A 20,433-nucleotide genomic window follows, 5' to 3' on the forward strand; every position below is an offset into this window, starting at 1 on the left:
TCTTTCTTTTATAATATTCAGTAGTCACTACTCACCAGTTGCTAGTTGTGGGAGTAACTTGTGATGGCAAAAATGATAAACCAAGATAAACAAGGCAGTTGTAGCCTAGTGGTTATCAAAAAATAATCAAAAAATAGCTGGTTCAAGCCCCACCACTGCCAGGTTGCCACTGTTGGGTCCTTGAGCAAGGCCCTCAACCCTAAATTGCCTAGACAATATACTGTCACAGTACTGTTAGTCGAAAATGTAAATCTCAGCACCCCCAACCTCCCATATACAGTACATACTTTAACCCATAATTAAGTTAAAAAAAAAATACTGTTAATTGTACTTTTATTACTTTAACTGAGTTTGAATTCTCTTTTGACTTTGATTAGGCGTCAGTATAAATTTAGATGTGAAGCTTTACCAATATGACCACCACTATAATGACCTCAAACTGGTGGTCAATTTTACTGTCAGCCAAGTTAAGGGCCCAGTATGGTTCCATGGTTAGAATATGATGTTGAAAAATGCTGTTTGAATGAATTGTTATCTATAAGACGGATAGCAGGAGCGGTATGTTTAAAATGAGAAGGCATTACCAATGAAAACCAAATGTTCTGATTGTTCAATAATTATGTCTGTTTATAATCTCAAGAAATAAGATAAAAGTTCTAATACAATTATTGTTATATTTTTATTACATTATATTTATTATTATTATTATTATAAAAAAGTAGAACCCTTGAGAAAAGTATTGTAATAATGATCCTATGAAAAAAAATCATGATCTTAAAATAACTAAACAGTAAAACTTTATTTTAACAATACAAACAGTATATTAAACGCTAATATATGGTTAAATCAGCTGGACCTCTGATTAGTGTGTATACAAAGAACCTGTACAGACCTGAGCTCATTTTCCAGGGTGCTGACTTTGGCCTGCAGTGTGTTCTTTAGTTCCTGCTGGTCCTCCAGATCTCTCAGAACTTTCTTCCTCAGTCCCTCCAACCTTTCCACCTCGCCCTCGTTCTCATCCACATGCCTTTTCAGCGCCTTTATACGCAACAACAGCTGAACAAAACTACTTATTACTTTCATTAAAACAGCATAGATGCCTCATTTGTATTACTATAACAAAATCCCATAAATAGAAATGCATGGAAAACAAATATGTGTGTGTGTGTGTGTTTGAATACCTGGTCTCGCTGTTCAGCGTGTTGGTTTCTTTCTTGGTCCAGTGTGGCACTAAGATCTTTCAATTTCCGTTCTGTCCTTTTATGGGCTGCAAGGATGCTGTTCTTCTCCCTGATCATACATTATCACATGGATTAAACACAACAAACAAACACTAAAAACATTTTATACATTGCTGCTTTTGGGTTATACATTAAGAGAATGATCAGAAGCACTAGAACAAGTCCACCTGTGAATGGTTACAAATGGTAAAAAAAAAGTAATAAACAAAAGGTTTATGTTTCCTTATTATAGGTCTTTTTGGACATACGCCCGCCTCCGTGTTCCGGCCGCAAACTTGCGCCCTCCAGCAGGCATTGTTTTGTCACTGGTTTATCTTCACTGTTAGCCCTATTTTTAAGGTTTTTTTTCAGACTGAACTGGATAACATTAAACATACGTGTGTGCGTGGTCAGCGAGACTAATCAAATATGTCTCCTGTGGGTGAAAAACTAATTGCTTTAGTTTTAAAAGTAAAAAAAATCTTGCAATGCCACACCCCCTAGACAGGCACTCGCGCCCCACAGGTTGAAAACTTCTGCCTTAGAACGCAGTTAAAGTTCTGAACTCTGAGGCTGCATTAATGAACTTACTACATGTGATTTAATCTCAGCCATCCAGCTTAAAGGAACAATTCATTTTTACATGGGTGGTAATCATTGCATAAAACGTTTTCTTCAATAAATAAAAAGAGCAATTCATGTTTTTGTCCTACATTACAAATACACAATACCTAGAGGATACCAGCAGAAAGGGGAATATATTTTTTTAAAGCACTATACATTTAAATTCAGGTCATAATTAGTATAAACGTAGAAATAATACACATTATTATTAAGGCCCTATCTAATTCACGGCTGGAAAAATTGTCACGGACCGTGAACTCAGTCGTTTCCTGTGTAATATGCAATTTGCGGTGCAATTCAAAATTAGCGGTTTAACATTTTTCATTTGCGTAGTGTACGAAATATGAGTCGCAATACACAATATGAGGCAGCCCTAGCAATCATACGGCAATTAAGTTAGTGTAGTGTTCTGACAATGTTCAATGTATGTGTTTATGTATTGAGTGCATTTTGTCCCTTTAGGGATTCCAGAATCAATGGAAAAGTGTGCTTGTATACACACATGATCATCTGTAGTCTGTGCTGCGCATCTAAAGAACAAGCCAGTAAAGTACTATGCTCCGGATTGTTGGTCTATGTACAGTTTATTTCTTACTTTATAAACTCAGCAATCTCTACAGACGCTTGGTTACACTAGCAATCGTTTAGACAAAATGTCCAAGATGTTGAAGTGTAAAGCACCTAAAAACAGTACTCGAGATTATGTAGACGCAGAGGTGGGGGAGTTTTAGGTTTACATTCAATTATTAAGGTAGGCTGTGCTGTGTTTTGTAGCTTCCATTTATTCGATCATTCAGTTTATGAGTGTTATTTAATGACTGCCATGAAATGTGGCACTTTTCTTTAAAAATCTGTGAAATCTGTGTAATTTGAAAAACGAGGTCCATTAAATTAAGCAATGTAGTAGGGCCCTAATTATTATGTATCTGGCCACAAGAGCCACTGCTGCTGCTTCTATAGGTTAATGTGGCAAGTACACTTGAGCAACAGCAGGAATCTGTCTGTCTTAAACTTAAATGGAATAGAACCCCAAAAGACTAGGAATGTAACACTCTACCCACGATGCAATGAGATTCACAATACTTGGTTAACAATACGATTTTTTCCCGATTTTTTAAACAAAATGAAATTGCAGACAAATGATGACGTTTTTTTTTTAAATTATTTCTCTTTAAAAAATAAAATAAAATACTGTATTTGTGCTTATCTTTTATTTATCTAAATAATGAATGCCCTTTTATTTCTGAGGTGCTGCACATTTCCCTTTTTGTGTAAAAAAAAAACTGAAATAAAACAAATGCCACATTAAATAAATAAATGAATAATACAAATAAAGAAAATATCCTCACATAAATACATTTGGCTGGAAATTTTAAAACCTGACAACCCTGTAGTGACGTCAACCAGGCGAGGTGAATATTGCCAGTGCTCTCTGCTGTTTAAAGTGAATATTGATTCATTATACATGTAAACCGATTTGAATCGTTACACATGTGAATCGATTTTTAACTGTCTTGTGGTGCATCGTTACATCCCTACAAAAGACCCAAATAAAAATAAGATCAAATAATTTATGAAACGTTCACTTTTGAGACTCGCATCATTTACTTACATTTTACATGTGCTTTGGTTTAAACTTATTCAGTGTTGGGTTGATTGATTTCAGCCCTGATGAAATCATAGCCACGATGATAACACACTCTCACGCTCTGTTCATTATACACACGTGAAAAAGTAATAATGTGTGTGTGGTGTGGATACCTCTCCTCACTGAGTAACTGGTCCTCCAACTCTTGAATTTTGTTTTCCAGTATAACCATTCCAGAAGTGGGTCTTGGCAGATCTTCCATTTCCGTTAAACGAGACTTCAGCTCTTTAAACTGAGAAAGCAAATTTTAGAGTGTTTAAACATTGTCGTTGTATTTACGCATGATTATGGCATTTGGATTTTGTCCATATAATGTCCATTAGAAAACATCCATATCAGTTGGTTAGTCATCTAAACACTGACTCTCTATTAGTTAATTAACAGTTAAAACCGAAAACAATAGTTTGAGTGCTGGATTAGTAAGTAAATGACTGCAGGTCTCTTATCTTCACATTACTCCCATTAAAATGAACAGCATCAGGTATTTTTAAAACACTTGAAAAAATATGATACAGTTTACTGTGTCAAAAAGAATCATACTGTATCCGCAGTTCAAGACCAGATGGATTTGACTGTAAAGAAACACTTCCTAAACACTGACTGTATTAGACACAAGTCCACTGACTTGAATGTGTTTATAAAATTGCATTATGATTATTTATGTTTTTCTCTTCAGACAATATAATCATTCCACTTCTGATAAGATAGATTACCATGATACCAATTCACTTCAGCGTGGTGGTGTAAAACTGTGTACTGCGGTACCTCGAAACTCAACGTCAATTGGTTTTGGAAGTAGTGTTGAGTTTAAAAGGTGTTTGAAGGTATTTTTTTCCCCCTAAGGTTGTATGAAAAACCTGTTAATGTGTTCCATGGTCCCGAGGAACTGCTTATATTTTAGGCTAATGTAAAATAATGGGGTTGTTTTTGACACTTATACACTAAAAATAACACAAATATAAAATAAAAAAAACGACAAATACAATTGAAAACAGTTAAAAATCAATAAAAATACAATAAAACCTGCACTTTTTCTTTACTTCTTTATTGTTTCCTTATGATTCTTAATTGTGGAGATGCTTGATCTTGGAATACTGTATTCAGTAGCGAGTTCAGTAAAAGCACATTCACATGAGAAGCAGCAAAACTGCTTTTGCGCTGGCTGTGCTGTTATTTTCATGTCAAGACTTTAGGGACACCCTGTATTGAAGTCAAACTAATATAAAGGCTTGTATTGACAAACTTAATATTTTACAACTAATATGCAAATTAAATACTATATACAATATACTATATACTACATACTATATAGATTTGTGCGCTTGATATTATGTGATACAAGTGACTCAGGCCTTACGACCAATGCTAAACGTGAACAAAGCTTAACGTGACAAGAACACTAAACCTCTCTATAAGTTCTCTCCACTAATGAAATTCCTTGCTTATGTCGTTCTGACACTTTCTCAGCACTGCGAGCTATAACACAAGTTTAAAAGTGAAACAGGAGGAAAATCCAGCTAAACACAGATACATAATGTTAATGAATGTTAATGTTAATTTGATTCTTTTAATTTAGGTGAAAAACACCTAAAATGTACAACAGCAGAATAGACCCTATACCTGTCTTTCTAATGAACCCTTGTCCATCTCAAGGTCATGTCTGGCTGCACGCTCTTGCATCAGTTCAGAACGAAGCTGGTCCACCTAAAAAGCAAAATAGTATTAGTAATAATAATAAACACAAAACATATTCAATAATATTCAAGATTTTCTGCACTTAAATGTAAAATGCTTGTAGCATTTTAGAATAATAAAAATACAAAATTTAATATGTAATAATAATAGTAATAATAGTAGTAATAAGTTGTTTGAGTTACATAAGTCTTTAATACTTTCAAAAATATGTTAATGTGTTACACATATATGTTAGTGTTTTTATCACACATGTTCAGATGTGCAGATGTATGTAAGTATCGCTGTACCTGCTCACGGCTACGTGTGATACGATCATTCAGAAGCTCTGCTCCAGTCTTTTCCTCATCAAGCTCGATCTCCAAAGCTTTTACTTTGTCCTTCACATACCCACACATACACATAAATAGGACCAGTTCAATAATGTGTCTCTGAAGTTCCCTCACAGGAAGTCATCACATACAATCAACAACTGATTGCAGTTGTTACTCCCAGTGGTTATATTTAGGGGGGCAGTTACTTTTTCAAATTGGTAATATACAGGGGTTGGACAAAATAACTGAAACACCTGGTTTTAGACCACAATAATTTATTAGTATGGTGTAGGGCCTCCTTTTGCGGCCAATACAGCGTCAATTCGTCTTGGAAATGACATATACAAGTCCTGCACAGTGGTCAGAGGGATTTTAAGTGATTCTTCTTGCAGGATAGTGGCCAGGTCACTACGTGATGCTGGTGGAGGAAAACGTTTCCTGACTCGCTTCTCCAAAACAGCCCAAAGTGGCTCAATAATATTTAGATCTGGTGACTGTGCAGGCCATGGGAGATGTTCAACTTCACTTTCATGTTCATCAAACCAATCTTTCACCAGTCTTGCTGTGTGTATTGGTGCATTGTCATCCTGATACACGGCACCGCCATTGGATGCACATGGTCCTCCAGAATGGTTCGGTAGTCCTTGGCAGTGACGCGCCCATCTAGCACAAGTATTGGGCCAAGGGAATGCCATGATATGGCAGCCCAAACCATCACTGATCCACCCCCATGCTTCACTTTGGGCATGCAACAGTCTGGGTGGTACGCTTCTTTGGGGCTTCTCCACACCGTAACTCTCCCGGATGTGGGGAAAACAGTAAAGGTGGACTCATCAGAGAACAATACATGTTTCACATTGTCCACAGCCCAAGATTTGCGGTCCTTGCACCATTGAAACCGACGTTTGGCATTGGCACGAGTGACCGAAGGTTTGGCTATAGCAGCCCGGCCGTGTATATTGACCCTGTGGAGCTCCCGACGGACAGTTCTGGTGGAAACAGGAGAGTTGAGGTGCACATTTAATTCTGCCGTGATTTGGGCAGCCGTGGTTTTATGTTTTTTGGATACAATCCGGGTTAGCACCCGAACATCCCTTTCAGACAGCTTCCTCTTGCGTCCACAGTTAATCCTGTTGGATGTGGTTTGTCCTTCTTGGTGGTATGCTGACATTACCCTGGATACCGTGGCTCTTGATACATCACAAAGACTTGCTGTCTTGGTCACAGATGCGCCAGCAAGACGTGCACCAACAATTTGTCCTCTTTTGAACTCTGGTATGTCACCCATAATGTTGTGTGCATTGCAATATTTTGAGCAAAACTGTGCTCTTACCCTGCTAATTGAACCTTCACACTCTGCTCTTACTGGTGCAATGTGCAATTAATGAAGATTGGCCACCAGACTGGTCCAATTTAGCCATGAAACCTCCCACACTAAAATGACAGGTGTTTCAGTTATTTTGTCCAACCCCTGTATATGATTTATAAAATAGATCTTTATTTTTGATACATTTAATAATCATTTAGAGGAAGCATTTTGAGTTTACTTGTGTTAAACGTAGCTAAATTGGCATGACAAAATATGGATATTTGTATTGCCAAAGCGTAATGTTGTCTTAATTAAGTTGGGTGAGGGGCAAATAATGCTCCACAGCACTGTAGATGCAGAACTAAACTGGAACTGTAAGAGCTGAACCACTGAAACCGGGTCATACCTAATGCAATTGCATTCTGCTGCCACTTTAACTGTGGCTTTTTTTCATGCTTAACTGGTATGACAGCATGGTCACCAGAACATGTTTTACTGTTCAAAACAACAAAAGGGCCAGAGCTCAATAGTAAATAAGGCAAACAAAGGTGACCGCATGTTCGAATGGGGATAAATTACCTGCTTCACATGGTGCTTTAACAGGAAATACCTAAACCTGCTTGGTATGATTAGAATCTGTTGTGTTCCAGTGGCTGTTTTACATTTGACTGTCAAATCAGTACCTGACTGTTTTCCTATAGCACAAAAAAACACACACCTCTAGATGCCGTATTTCTCTGCTACGTGACTGTGATGGCTTCTCTGTGTCCAGCCCGCTCTCCAAGTGCTTGAGACGGCTGCTCAGCAGGTCCTTACTTAGCTGTGCACTGTCCCGTTCCTCTGAACACACCTGAAGCTCCTTTTTCAGACGAGATACCTGATACAAATGTCCATGCAGACGAGGAATGATGTTTAGTAAAGAGATCACAAGTGGTGTTTTAATGATATTGTAATGATATCATAGGATACTTGAATGCTATTAATTAATAAATAAAACCATGCAAACACACTACAATCATGACTAAGCTTAAAACAACCTGTTTAAGGCATCTAAAACTTTCTGAGCGGCTCTCAAATTTCTTCATTTGAAAAATCAGGGAGGTAGAACATGCCATTTTGTACATGGGAATACACTTGGACTGGCCTAAATAATTATTTGTTTTTATTATAATAAAATAATAATAAACAATAATTATTAATTTGTTATTAGTGAATGTTTGCACCTAGTTTTTAAGTTACAGGTTTTTAGACATTTGTGCTAATTTATTAAAAATCAAAATGTAAAATATCATATGTACACAAGTGTGCACACCCTTTGATATGACCCCCAAATATGAGCTGAGGTGCATTTTGTTTTCACTGATACTGCTTGAGATGTTTCTACAATTTACTTGTCCACCTGTGTTAAATTCAATTGATTGGACATGATTGGGGATTGCCAACACCTGCCTATATAAGGGCCCACAGTTGACGGTGCATATCAGAGCAAACTTCAAGCCATGGGGTCAAAGGAATTATCTGCAGACCTCGGAAACAGGATTGTGTCAAGGCATAGATCTGGAGAAGGGTACAGAAAAATTGATGCAGCTTTACAGGTCCCAAAGAGCACAGTGGCCACCATTATTCATAAATGGAAAAAGTTTGGAACCACCAAAAATCTTCCTGGTCCAACTAAACGATTGGGGAAGACGGGCCTTGGCCAGGGAGGTGAGCAAAAACCCGAGGGTCACTCTGACAGAGCTTTTGACCTAATTTTTTTTTTCTCCCCCCATCTAGTCATGTGCATTTATCCTGATTGCATCCTCCACTGATTTAACCCTCCACCGGTGACTGAGGACGCTTCTTAACTGACTGCATTTGGAGTGGGCTACAGACATGAGGGTCTTTAAACACCTTAACGTTAATGCTGGTAGGTAAATAGTATGCAACCAAAATATCAAGCCAACAGTGCCTTGTGATTAGAAAATGGTCCACTGATAAATGACTAGAAAAGACAAAATAGCTCCTATGTATAACTATACACAGACAACATGTGCTAACTTTAAGTAGCTATTTGTTCCTAGTAATGAGGACAGTATGTTTAATCTATACTTAAAAATTCCAACAACACTGCTGCACCTAATTCACTCTATCTGGTACTATATTCTAGTACTACCATACATATCATTACCCTGTTAGTTAATTGCAGTGCTAAAAATGCTTCACCACCCACATAATATCTTGTAAGTGTGAGGTTTCTGGGGGTCCATTAAAATACAGTCAGTAAATGTGTAGCTGATAAAATAATCAATGAGTGTTCATACCAGATAGGTGTATCTACTAGGTACTGGAACTTAATGGTTAATCCTGATGTAATTTAGCACTGTTATGAGGGATCACAAATTTAAGGCCCTGATACAACCTGATAACACTTTCTGAGGAAAATCAGTTAAACACACAACTCCGGACACAAGCAATTTCATGTAAGGACAAAGTATTTTCCTCACCTCATCCTGTGCTGCTTTAAGGCTATTCTGGACTCTCTGCAGCTCAGTCAGCCTGTCACTGTTTAGCCTCTGAGCGTCGAGCATTTCTCGACGAGAGCGATCTTTAAAGTCATCCAGCTGAGACTGTAAATTCAGCACAGAGTGCCGTGAATCGCCCATCATCATCTCCATCTGAAATATATAACACATTATAAATACCATCATTCAGCTCTGCTACCGGCAGGCTGGGCGCCTACATGAACAATGATTCACTCATTTATAGGAAGGTTGCCGGAGGGGATTCCTTAATTCAGTGGTCCCCAACCACCGAGCCGTGGACCGGTACCGGTCCATGGGCTATTTATTACGGGGCCGCACAGAAAGAATGAATAATTAGAGATCGCTGGAAAAGCAGTTTTCACTGCTTCTATTTTGGGTGTTATTGTCTTATTGTCACCCCTAGGTGGGAGCAGCGTCTCATTGCAAAAAAAGCTCATTTTACATTGTTTGTGAGCAATATTATTAAATCCTCCCTTCCCCGCTGGTCCGTGAAATTACATCTTATATGAAACCGGTCCGTGGTGCAAAAAAGGTTGGGAAACACTGCCTTAATTGACTGATGCAATTACAACCTCTCCTGGTTGATTAACGGCGCCTGCACAGAGACGAGGGATAGTAGGATCAGGGTGCAACTTTCCGTGCGTGAGTCTGATCCACAAATGAACTCGCATCATGGAGGAAAAAAAGATGCAGTTGGCTACTGCACAGCTGTTGGAGGGGGGTGTGTTTTTGTCCTGGCTCTCCACGGTCAGGAGTCGAGGTCAGCAACAGTTGAGAGGAAGCGTAATATAATTGGGTAATTGGATATGACTAGATTGAGAGGAAAATTATGAGAAAAAAAGTGCAGTCGCTGGCTGCTAAGTGTACTCTCCCCTCTAGATAGCAGAGGCCGTATTTTTGAAGAGGCAAAGTACGTCCATTCGACCTTACTCCCCTTAGACACAGCCATCCTACTGGGTAGTTTGTAGCACAGCTAAGACTGAAACTATAGAGCTTGAGCACTCCGCAGTGGTGATCAAGCGTATTAGACTGCTGCACCACCTGACCGCTTGGTCAATAACTACTTAAACATGAAAAATATAGAATAATTTTAAGACAGTACTGACAAAACCTGTTCTGTGAAGGACAGGTCGCCAGTCCATCACAGGGCAGACACACGTACTCTTACACTTACTAAACACACAGAAAGGACCTTGGCTGCCTGGCTGGGGGAATCAAACCCAGGCACTTCTTTGTGTGAAATGGCAGCACTACCCACTGTGCTACAATAATGAAATATACTATTTCATAATTGTACCGCTCATGAAGGTTTGCTTAAGTAATCACTCCGATTGTGCAGGTAGGTGGCACGGCGGCTCAGTGGGTAGCATTGTCGTGCCACGGCGAGAGATAATTGGTCATAATAAACACCTAGGTGACCTCCAATTTCTACCATTTTTCCCCAATCAAGTACACAGAGAAGCAGTAGCACTCACCTCTTTGCTCATCTTCTCCACTGCTCGATCTAGCATCCTCTTCTCATCTTCCAGGTCAGTTTTTCCATGACGCAAGGCTTCTCTCTCCTTCTCTCGCTCTTCCAGTCGCTGAGCGACTTCATCTTTCTCATGGCCGATACGGGTCGCTGCATGACGTGCTTCCTCCAGCTGCAGCTTCAGACTCCGGATCTCTCCCTCCAGAACATCTGTACTGTCATATTCAGACAGGCTGGTGTGCAGCTGGGACTGTGATGAAGATAAATGAATATAAATATAAGCTGTATCTGACTGTGGTTATGTATGTCTATTAATTTGAAGGGGATGGGGTGTTTAGGGAGTGGATGGCCGAAGTTTTGCCATAGATTGGCGCCCTTTCCAGGATGCATTCATGTCTTGCACCCAATGATTATGGATGGAACTGGACCCAATGTGAAATTGGTAAAATTCATGGTAAAATATTGTGGATATAACATGTAATTTGCCAAACATGGCTAAAATAATCGATCTAACCATTTTATTAAAGTAAGTATTACTGAAAACCACATGGTACAATTAATGGCAGAACTACATTTGGTCCAAAAATGCAAGAATGGCTCATAACCCACTTGGCACTAGAATGCCAATAATTGTGGAGTTAACTGTGTACATAGTGTATACACACAAAAAGTACAAAAGTACAAAATTCAGTACACAGTGCAAACTATTATTCAGTACAGAATATAATTACTGACTGGTTAATAAAAACTGTATTGGATTAAAATGTGCAGTCTTATGCAAAAGTTTGGACATCTCTGGAAAAAAAAAAAAAAAAATTAACCACTAAGACAAAGCATTAGGCAAACAACACCACCTCCCTTCCTAAAATGTACATGACAATGCCTGCTTTATAACAACTGTCAGGATTAGGGAAATATTATATGTAGGCGCTCAGGTTGTGCGGCGGTAACAATGATTGGCAGACAGGATTCATAATTAAGGCCCTACCTAACTCACAACCGTAAAAATCACGTCACGCACTGTGGAATGAGCCGTTTCCCGAGTAATATGCAATTTGCAGTGAAATTCAAAATCCAAGGTTTGTCATATTGGCCCAAGATGCAATATGAGGCTCCTAGCAATTATATGGCAAGTATGTTAGTCTAACAGACTTTTGTGTGGTGTAGTGTGCTGACAATGTTTGTTTACGAGTGCATTTTGTCACTTTAGGGATTCAATAATCAATGGAAAAGTGTGCTTCTCTACATACGTGATCATCTCTCCGTAGTCTGTGCTGCGCCTCAGAAGAACACGCCAGTAAATTATTATGCTCCCGATAGTTTGTCTATGTACAGTTTATTTCTTTCTCTAAAGACACTCGATTATACTAGCAATCAGTTAGACAAAATGTCCTGATGTAGTTATGACATCTGCTGGCTGATCAATGGCATCCGCATAGAAACAGGCAATAACAGAGATTGGTGTGCGACACTCCGTACGCAATACCAAGCCACATAGGGGGGGGTGCACTGATCCGTAAAATGTGATTGTCTGACACGGAGAGGTTTTTTTTCCAGGGGGTATGAAACATATACGAAAACACAGCACTAAGGTCCACAAAAGTGCTAAACATGCACATATGATAAACAATAAAATGAACAACGTAAATAGTTATGTAAATGTCATGTAAAACCTATAAATAAATATTAAAATTTAGAATTAGATTTTTAATTTACCTTGCGTGGTGGAGGAGATTTTTTTTTGCTGTGATAGAATAATAGATAATAGAGTCCCCACTATACTGAGTCTGAAGCACTGCTGGTGGCTACTGGAGCAGTGCTGGTGCATAACTAAGCAAAATAAAGCCTATCACACATGTAAACAGAGAGACGTTTTAAACAATCGGACCAGACATTTGGTTTGCCAGTTTTTGTCTGTTAAATCCAAAATCCGTTAAATGGAGGTCCGTTAAATTGAGGTTCTACTGTATTTTTATTGGCTAAGCTAGAAAATAATCACAGCAGAGCCAAAATTCTGAATTTCCACTCATGGCACTGCTGGTAATGGTAATTTTACAATGGTAAATGTTCACGAACTAGAGTAGGGAAATGTTTACTGTGAAAGCACTTCTGTAAGTTGCTCTGGATAAGAGCGTCTGCTAAATGCCAGCAATGTACATGTAAATGTACAGATACCTTGTATTAGCTATTTACATCATTATGTATAATAAAATAACACAAAGGAAAGAATAATGTTAAAATATTAACATTTTTCAGCTGTGATGGAGGATAAAGGCAATTACAATCTAAAACCCTTGAACCACTAACCTGCTGCTTCTTTTCAAGCATTTTAGCAAGTTCCTCTTGGTCCTTCTTTGACTGCTCCCTCAGTGTGTCAATCTCAGCCTTCAGTTCATTTTCTGTGATCTGACTGGTTTTCTTCACAGCCTGAAGCTCTTCCTGCTTCTTTACCAGCTCTGCCTTCAGCTGCTCGAGCTGTACTTGTGCCTGTTTAACGTCAGTCTGGTAACATAGTAAGACAGTGTATTCATTATAATGTGCTTTAGGGTTACCATATTAACCATGTCCTATCTTGTTGTAACAATCCTACGGCTGTCCTACTGGGGGAAGAAAATTTAATTGTAGCCTAGTGTTTAAGGTACTGGACTAGTAAGCAGAAGGTTGATGGATCAAACTCCACCACTGCCAGGTTGCCACTGTTGGGCCCTTGAGGAAGGCCCTTAACCCTCAATTGCAGACAATATACTGTCACAGTACTGTAAGTCACTTTGAATAAAAGTGTCTGCTAAATGCTGAAAATGTAAATAAGAACAATACATATTTATCCATAGCCCATTGCTGCTGGCCCATATCTGTGTGTCTGAAAAATAAAAGCGTGTCCTTTCTATAGCTATTTATAGACTGCCTTTTAATAATTTATTAGGATTTCTGTGGGTGGGCAAACATTTTTTATTGGATAAAGGTTAAAAATCAAACTTTATTCCGCCACCGGTCGGCTGGGCGCGATCTAACAGGCATAATTGGCAGTGCCTGCAGCAGACTCTACTTGGCTACCATGTCTGCTTGGGCGGGATGACTGAACTATGTGGGTGGGGTCTTCCAACGTTGTGCAAGGACCCTGATTAGCAGATAAAGCGTCTGTGCAGAGTGCATGGGTCTGCTAAGGACTGCGCACAGGTTGGAGGAGGCGTGAGCAGGAAATATACCCTCCTTGAATGTAATCAGGGATCCCCCAGCAACAATGGGGAGACAAATTGAATATGCTAAATCAGGGAAAAAAATGGGAGAAAATGCATAAATAAAATAGAAGCATAGGAGCAATAATAAAACATAAAACACACACCTTGCCTAACAGGAATGAGTAACGGATGGTCGCCAAACAGCATGGAATTATTTCAGCAGGATAAGAACAATAGCAACAATAAGACTAGACTGAATATTTACAATCTTTGATCATTACAAATTTTTAACTGCCTAAAGACCAAAATCCTGCTCGTGAGGAGTGTTTTGAGCTCTATTATATAATTATTCGAATTATTTGTACTATAAAAGTGTAACAACACAATTTAACTTGACACATGATACTTAAGTGGACGGCACAATGGCATGGTGGGCAGCGCTGTAGCCTCACATGAGTTCCATTCCCAGATAAAGTGGTCTGGATCCTTTTTGTGTGGAGCTTGAATGTTCTTCCCATGTCCATCAAGGTTTCCTCCGGGAGCTCCAGTTTCCTCCCACAGTCCAAAGAAGTGCAAGTTTGGAGATACTAAAATTGCTGAATGTGTGTGTTTGCCCTGTGGTGGACTGGCGACCTGTCTGAGGTGTTTTCTACCTTTCACCTGGTGAATTGTACCCACTGTGACCCTGAGTGGGACGGAGTGGTGGTGGCAAAGACAATGAATACATGACACGTTACTTAGTAATGATTGAAAGACACGATAAAAGACATGATAATAAACATGGCGGGAACCTGGCGTGTTTGCACCAAGAATGTCAAGAACTCACTACAGACTTTATCACAGACTAGACTGAATAAGAACTCCAAGTATTTTTGCTAGTTATAACTTTTAGTTCATTTAATTTGTGTGTATGATATTGTGTAAATCCTATTTATTCAAATTATGCTCCAGGCCACCCAAGAAGGATGGGGGTCCCTGCTGAGTCTGGTTCCTCTCAAGGTTTCTTCCTGTAATTTTAGGGGAATTTTTCCTTGCCACTGTCGCCCTCGGCTTGCTCAACAGGGGTTTCGGTCTGTTGGTCCTGGATTCTGTAAAGTTGCTTTGAGACAATGACTATTGTAAAAAGCTCTATATAAATAATGTTGACTCGACTTAATAATTGTAATTCTTTAAAAAACTATATACTTTATACCCTTAAACCATTGATATAGCTGCACCTAGACTATGCTACAAGCAAACTGCTTCTAATATGGCATAGTGCACTATATGGTATGTGGCCTTTGTAAATGGCCACTGTTGATTGAGAAACTTAGTGGATGGGTCTTAGTTAGGATCTAGGGCAATGGTTCCCAACGTGGAGGATGCGGAGCTATTGCGGGGTGGGGTGGTGATTTACAGCAAGGAAAATAAACGAGGCATGTTTAAGCACTGCTAGCAATAAATGGTGTAACAGTAAAAAAAAAAATAAGATCCATAATGCATGTCACATAATAATTCCACTGTAAAGGTGGGTCGTCAGTTTATTTGTTTTGTTAGAGTTAGAGTAATAAAATGTAAATGATGCTGCTTATTTTGAGTAAATTGCTCCTCCACTTCTATACTGCCAACTTTAAAAATGTTAAATCTCAGGGTTAGTTGGAAACTAAGAAAAAAGTATATTATGTATGCTTTGCTGTGAGAAAAACAGAAGTCAACTGTCGACTTATACTTCACTGAAAGAGATGAATAGATTGTAAACATTTCCTTTTAATTGTGTGTAATATTTAACAGGTTATACGTATACCACCCTAAGCATATGGAGAAATGCACACATTATGCATGTACTATTGTAATAAAAACCTTAAACATACAGCCCATAATATTTAATGCATGATATTGCACATTAAACATAAAATGGTATCATGTATTTATTAAAATGTCCAAATTTTAAAATCAGTTTCAGTTCTAACAAACACTTTATTCTCAAATTAGCAGTGATAATGTTCAAAAAGTGTGTTACCTGATTTAAGGATTGTGAGTCGGTTTCACACGTCTGTTTCTTTAAACTGAGCAGCTTCTCCTCAAGTGCCTTCTTTTCCTGCTGAGCCTGCAGCAGCCTACACAAACCCAGATTTTAGCTTTACTATAAATACATACACAAAACACATATTTAACATAAATACCATAAATCTAACCAAGCAATCACTCACAGATCTGGATCAAGCGTATTGTTATTAGGCCACAAAAAGCTGAAACTTGTATGAATATTTCACTTCTTTACATACGTATCAATGACATTTAATGCATATATTAGAATTCTACTGAACAGAGGAACTTGTTCTTTAGGAGACTATAGTATCTACAGTATTTTATTGTTTATCCAGTTTAGATTTGTCACTATTAAAGGTGCACCAGTCATTATTTAATGGGTTTTTTATTATTACAAATATGATGGACATATCTAGAGAATATGATATAAAAGAAGCACATAAAAACACAGAGCCAGGTTGGTCTGTTTACATTCCTTATGTTATAAACATGCATATAGGCATAGCTCTCCATCACTCCACCACTATATTCTACTCACAAATAAAAGCATGACTGACTCTCATGTTAAGCTGCAAGCATATCATAATTATATTGATTTGGGGGTTTAAAAAGTGAGTAGATATAGATCACAAAGCCTACAAAAGTATTTACCCAATACACCTTTAATTTATAAATAGTCTAAGTTATTTTAATAATTAGTTAAACAAGTTCACAACTTCATGTGGTCTAAAATAAAGCAAAATCATAATAAAGTCCACAGGTTCACAAGCACATAAATACACCATTATTAAAGATGCATAAATAAAATGGATTTTGGTTTATCATCATCAAGTTAGCAAAAACATCACCAACCAAATCAAACACATTCAGTGGTGGCTGATTCACAACTGATTTGAATCACCTTCTGAGTTTCAGAAATCATACTGATCTTAAATTGATTTATTTTATTAAACTGATTCATTACTTATGATTGGAGTTATTGATTAATATATAAAGTACAACCAAGAATGATTTAGAATGATGTACAGTGGATTCAGACATTATTCAGACCCCTTGACTTTTTGCACACGTTATAGTGATGTGGATTTGATATTAATTGGATATAATTGCTATTTTAAGTATTAAAATCAAAAACTAAAATCTCTTATTTACAAATCAAGTATTTAAACCCTTTGCTGTGGCACCCCAAATTGAGGTGCATCCTGTTTGCCTCAATTATATTTTAGATTTGTCTAGAACTCAACTGGAGTTCACCTGAAGCAAAGGAACACACCTTGGTCTATTAGGACATGCAATTTACATGGCATTTTCAAGTTAAAAAAAGAAGCAATGGGATGCCCATGTGGTGCAGTGGGTGGTCTCTAGCAGGCACAATTGGCCAATGCCTGCAGCAGACAAAATTGCTGTCTGGGAAAGACCTGCTGGGTGGGAAAGACCGGATTAAGGGGTGGGGTTAGTAACGTTGTGTAAGGACCTTGGTTGCCCAGGGTGCCTGTACACAAAGTGGAGGATCGCAGAGATCAGGGCGTGGCTCTCCATACGCGAAGCCAATCTCACGTGCAAATCCACCAAAGTATTCGGGCAAGAAAAAAAGAAAGACCCCAATAGTCATTCAAAAAATTCCATAAGTCCTGTGCAGAGATGGGAAAACCTGTAAGACAGACAATTATCTCTGCAGTACTCCATAAAACAGGCCTTTATAGCAGAGTGGCAAGATGGAAGCCACTGTTGACTAAAATGTAACTTACTGGGCAGCTACCTTATCATCTGGCTAATGCCATCCCTACTGTGAAACGTGGAGGTGACAGCATCATGTGAATTCCTATTAGCAGTAGGGACAGGAAGGATGAATGCAGCCAAATACAAGAACATCCTAAACGATTTTGTTAATATAACATTGATCAGAAGCATATATACATAAATTGAGTGGCCGGCACGGACTTAACCCATCAATCATCTGCGAAGAGAGCTAAAGATGGCAGTTCACAGTTGCTCACCATCCAGTTTGATAAAGCTTGAGAAGATCTGCCAATAACAATGGAAATATTAATGGGATAAACTGCCCAAATCCAGCTGTGCAAAGCTTATGGAGAAGACTTGCAGCTGCAATTGCTGGCAAAAAGGCTTTTAAAAAGCATTCACTAAAGGGTCTAAATGCCGTTGGTTAATAAGAGATTTCAGCTTGTAATTTTTTTATTGATTTTCGAAACTCTAAAACATAATAAGTGATTATGTGTAGATTGGTAAAAAAAAAATGCAATTATATATATTTAAAATCAAATCCACAATACAATGAAGTATGCAAAAATGCAAAAGGCATACCTCATGAATCCACTGTATATAAAACCTTACAAACCCCCACAGTTACATTTTTGTTAAAGAAGCAATACAAAACATGGTATTTAAGTGATTGAGTATAGTTTTTATGTAAACCTAATTTTAAGTTGTGACAGTAGGAACAATGTAAATAAAATCTGTGTTAACAACAAATGTTATTTAATCCTTTGGTAAATAGGGACGTAAATTGTTGTAGTTGTAAAGGTTGCTTTATAAAATACTTAAATTGCTAAACAGTCCATGGTCTCAGTTGCTGTATAACTGCTACAGGTCTGGACTGCAGGCGGAACAGTCTACCACATGCACTTTCTTACTATAAAGCCATGATGTGGTAGCATGTGCTGGAAAGTGGATTGGCATTGTCTTTACAAATAACAAGCAGGGACGTAGTGGAAAAGAAAGTAATTGATGTGTAAAGGAACTACATTTATAATGGCAAAATATGATAATCCAAAATGCACAGGCCTACGTACCCCTCATATAAAGAAGGATCAAAGGTCATGGGCACTCACCATGGGTTTGCAGACAATATATATAACATTTTAGGCATAACACCTTCCTAATATTGTGTTGATCCCCCTTTTGCTGCCAAAAAAGCCTTGACCCGTCAAGGTATGGACTCCACTAGACCCCTGAAGGTGTGCTGTGGTATCTGGCACCAAGATGTCAGCAGCAGATCCTTTGACTCCTGTAAGTTGCGAGGTGGGGCCTCCATGGATCGGACTTGTTTGTCCAGCACATCCCACAGATGTTTGATTGGATTGAGATCTGGGGAATTTGGAGGCCAAGTCAACACCTCAAACTCGTTGTTGTGCTCCTCAAACCATTCCTGAACCATTGTTGCTTTGTGGCAGGGAGCATTATCCTGCTGAAAGAGGCCACAGCCATCAGGGAATACCGTTTCCATGAAAGGGTGTACATGGTCTGCAACAATGCTTAGGTAGGTGGTACGTGTCAAAGTAACATCCACATGGATGGCAGGACCCAAGGTTTCCCAGTAGAACACTGCCCAAAGCATCACACTGCCTCCGCCGGCTTACGTTCTTCCCATAGTGCATCCTGGTGCCATGTGTTCCCCAGGTAAGTGACGCACACGCACCCGGCCATCCAGGCCACCTTCTTCCATTGCTCCGTGGTCCAGTTCCAATGCTCACGTGCCCATTGTTGGCGCTTTTGGTGGTGGACAGGGGTCAGCATGGGCACCCTGACTGGTCTGCGGCTATGCAGCCCCATACGCAATAAACTGTGATGCACTGTGTATTCTGACACCTTTCTATCAGAACCAGCATTAACTTCTTCAGCAATTTGAGCTACAGTAGCTCGTCTGTTGGATCGGACCACACGGGCCAGCCTTCGCTCCCCACGTGCATCAGTGAGCCTTGACCGCCCATGACCCTGTCGCCAGTTTACCACTGTTCCTTCCTTGGACCACTTTTGATAGATACTGACCAATGCAGACTGGGAACACCCCACAAGAGCTGCAGTTTTGGAGATGCTCTGACCCAGTCGTCTAGCCATCACAATCTGGATCTTGTCAAACTTGCTCAAACTCTTACGCTTGTTCATTTTTCCTGCTTCTAACACATCAACTTTGAGAATAAAATGTTCACTTGCTGCCTAATATATCCCACCCACTAACAGGTGCCAGGATGAAGAGATAATCAGTGTTATTCACTTCACCTGTCAGTGGTCGTAATGTTATGCCTGGTCGGTGTGTTCCAAAAGTAAAGGATTTACAACCCTAAATAAAGGTAAAATGTTGAGTATATTATCCTTGTGCTACTATTAATTAAATACCTATAAATGGTCAAATCAATTCTTGTTTTTATTTGCATTATACCTACTGTCCTAACTTTTACAAACTTGCTTTGTAAAGTGTAATAATGTATAATTAATAAAACACATCAATCACTCGCTCACTCAAAGAGCTGAACTTAAACATGAACACGTTCTATATTGCTTCTTTAAGTCGCCTCTGGCACATTAGTAGATCTTGAGATCTCTCACTTTTGAAATGCGCTCTGCTGCCCTCGCCTGACAAACAGAATTCAGATGGGAAAGAATTAGGAACGTGTTAAGCACACAA

The 20,433-nt window shown here is 38.8% G+C and overlaps 1 protein-coding gene across 3 annotated transcripts in view; it reads right to left on the reverse strand.

The window, feature by feature from the left end:
• cgnb (cingulin b) overlaps positions 1-20,433 on the reverse strand; it is a 70,108-nt gene that overhangs the window by 2,895 nt on the left and 46,780 nt on the right. For 2 of the 3 annotated variants that reach the window (XM_063011205.1, XM_063011220.1), the window contains exons 9-19: positions 20,355-20,381; positions 15,982-16,078; positions 13,111-13,305; positions 10,808-11,053; positions 9,294-9,464; positions 7,526-7,684; positions 5,475-5,564; positions 5,113-5,196; positions 3,606-3,724; positions 1,182-1,290; positions 893-1,056 (exon numbers count right to left, since the gene is read on the reverse strand). In XM_063011205.1, the coding sequence (XP_062867275.1) occupies positions 893-1,056; positions 1,182-1,290; positions 3,606-3,724; positions 5,113-5,196; positions 5,475-5,564; positions 7,526-7,684; positions 9,294-9,464; positions 10,808-11,053; positions 13,111-13,305; positions 15,982-16,078; positions 20,355-20,381 (1,461 nt within the window). The remainder of the gene's footprint in view (positions 1-892; positions 1,057-1,181; positions 1,291-3,605; positions 3,725-5,112; positions 5,197-5,474; positions 5,565-7,525; positions 7,685-9,293; positions 9,465-10,807; positions 11,054-13,110; positions 13,306-15,981; positions 16,079-20,354; positions 20,382-20,433) is intronic. The other variant, XM_063011213.1, reaches the window with a different exon arrangement.

The sequence above is a fragment of the Trichomycterus rosablanca genome, chromosome 2 (genome assembly GCF_030014385.1).
Source record: "Trichomycterus rosablanca isolate fTriRos1 chromosome 2, fTriRos1.hap1, whole genome shotgun sequence".
NCBI classification, from domain to species: domain Eukaryota; kingdom Metazoa; phylum Chordata; class Actinopteri; order Siluriformes; family Trichomycteridae; genus Trichomycterus; species Trichomycterus rosablanca.